Here is a 1684-nt window from a genome sequence, read left to right as displayed (position 1 = left end):
GGCATGCTCTCAAATTAAAAAGGCAATTCAAAACAGTAATGTAGAGCATATCCTAACAGTGTAAAGAATATAACTCTGCTAAACTAGGATGGCATTGACTGGATAGTCACAAGTAAGAAGAGTTTTGATGCCAAAGTGTTCTTTGCTTAAGGACATATCCCATTTCTCCAGAGACACATTGAGCTTGTCCAGAACTGTGGTTAGTATGAAGCCATATGGGGTAGCATGAGCCTTGGAACCATTTATGACCCTGTCTAGCAGTTTGACTATGAGGACAGGTCAATTGATTTGCTTTCCTCTCTCCAGGCATTCCATAAGAACCAGATCCATGTAGTTGGTAGTATGCCTTCTCTCCTGTCTTGGCAATAAGCACTTGTTGACAAACTCAAACACCACCTTGTGTTGAGACCTCATCTCACTTTTCTGCACAACTATGGCTTCATTCATATTCTCTAAATCACAGAACCTTTTGGTGATTTCAAGGGCAATGGGGAGGGAGTCCAGGCATGGCCACCTTTGCCTAGTATAGTCATCAAACCCTTCAGAGGGTATGTCCAGAATCTCTCCCAGTTTCATAGCATCAAACTGCACTTGAACTCCCTTCACCTGGCTATTGACAACTCCATCCTTAACAGCAGCATTTTCCATAAATTCAATCAACTCATTTCTAGATAGCCTACCTTCCATCTGAAGGACCATGTCCTTCCATCCCTGAGCAGCCAAAGAGTCTACCAATCTCATCATCCCTGGTTCCACCTGGTCCTTCAACAATCTACCTTTTAAGATTTTTCTTCAGCCATAAATGGCAAGCTTATCTTGTTCCTTCTCAGATTCATCTTCTTCTCCACTCCTATCATCATCATCAGAAACTTTGGTTTGTTTAGCTTTCACTGCAGATCTTGTCCTCTTAGCTAGTGTGGGTTCATAAACTATAGGCACAGAGGAGGACTTCTTGGAGGAAGTCTTGGGTTTCTTAGGCTCGGGTGTAGGAACCTCCACTGTTGTACCCCTCTCTTGATGGACCAGTTCCATCTCTTCTTCCTCAACAGCCTCTAAGGATTCTGCAACCTTTCCCTTTCCCTTATCCTTTTTCCTTTTCTTGCTTTCTTCTAAAGCCTTTTGTAGATCAGATTCACTCTGTTTTACCCTACTTCTTGTGGCTCTAGCCCTAGGCACTGAAGAGGCAGTAGGTGTTGGGGATGAGGCTTTTCTTTTCTTGGATGGCTTGGGAACATTTGGGGCTTTTGGTGTAGTAGCTTTGCATTTCTTTGGGTCATAACTTGCCCCAACATTTTTCAGTAGGTCAGCCATGGTTTCTTCAGTAGATGAAACAGGTTCATCTCTTTGTTTGCTTAGATGAACCAACCCCTCAGCTGCTTTCCCAGAACCACTTCCCCCTGACTTCATGCCACTCTCATCTAACCTATCTTGTGCAACCCCCATATAGCAAGAACTGCTCCCTTCCCTTTTTCCCTCTCTTCACCACATGCACCCTCTCTCTCTTTTTCTTTTTCAGACTTCTTTTTACCTCCACTCCTACTCATCTCAGGCAACTCAACATCCCTAATGGGTTCAACCAGAACAAACCTAGTTTCTAAGTTTTTAACCACAGAAGAACTTACCTCAGAAGGAGATTCTTGAGTCTTTTCAGAGTTAGAAAACACATGTCCATCTCCCTCAGTCA

General features: G+C 43.3%; 1 protein-coding gene across 1 annotated transcript; it reads right to left on the bottom strand.

Moving 5' to 3' along the window:
* Positions 1–792: 792 nt before the first annotated feature.
* On the bottom strand, positions 793–1407 carry LOC138888224 (uncharacterized). The gene has a single exon (XM_070170046.1). The coding sequence runs from the start codon at positions 1405–1407 to the stop codon at positions 793–795; it is 615 nt and encodes a 204-aa protein (XP_070026147.1).
* Positions 1408–1684: the final 277 nt, after the last annotated feature.

The sequence above is a fragment of the Nicotiana sylvestris genome, chromosome 3 (genome assembly GCF_000393655.2).
Source record: "Nicotiana sylvestris chromosome 3, ASM39365v2, whole genome shotgun sequence".
Classification (NCBI taxonomy): domain Eukaryota; kingdom Viridiplantae; phylum Streptophyta; class Magnoliopsida; order Solanales; family Solanaceae; genus Nicotiana; species Nicotiana sylvestris.
This window is presented reverse-complemented; position numbering and strand designations above follow the sequence as displayed.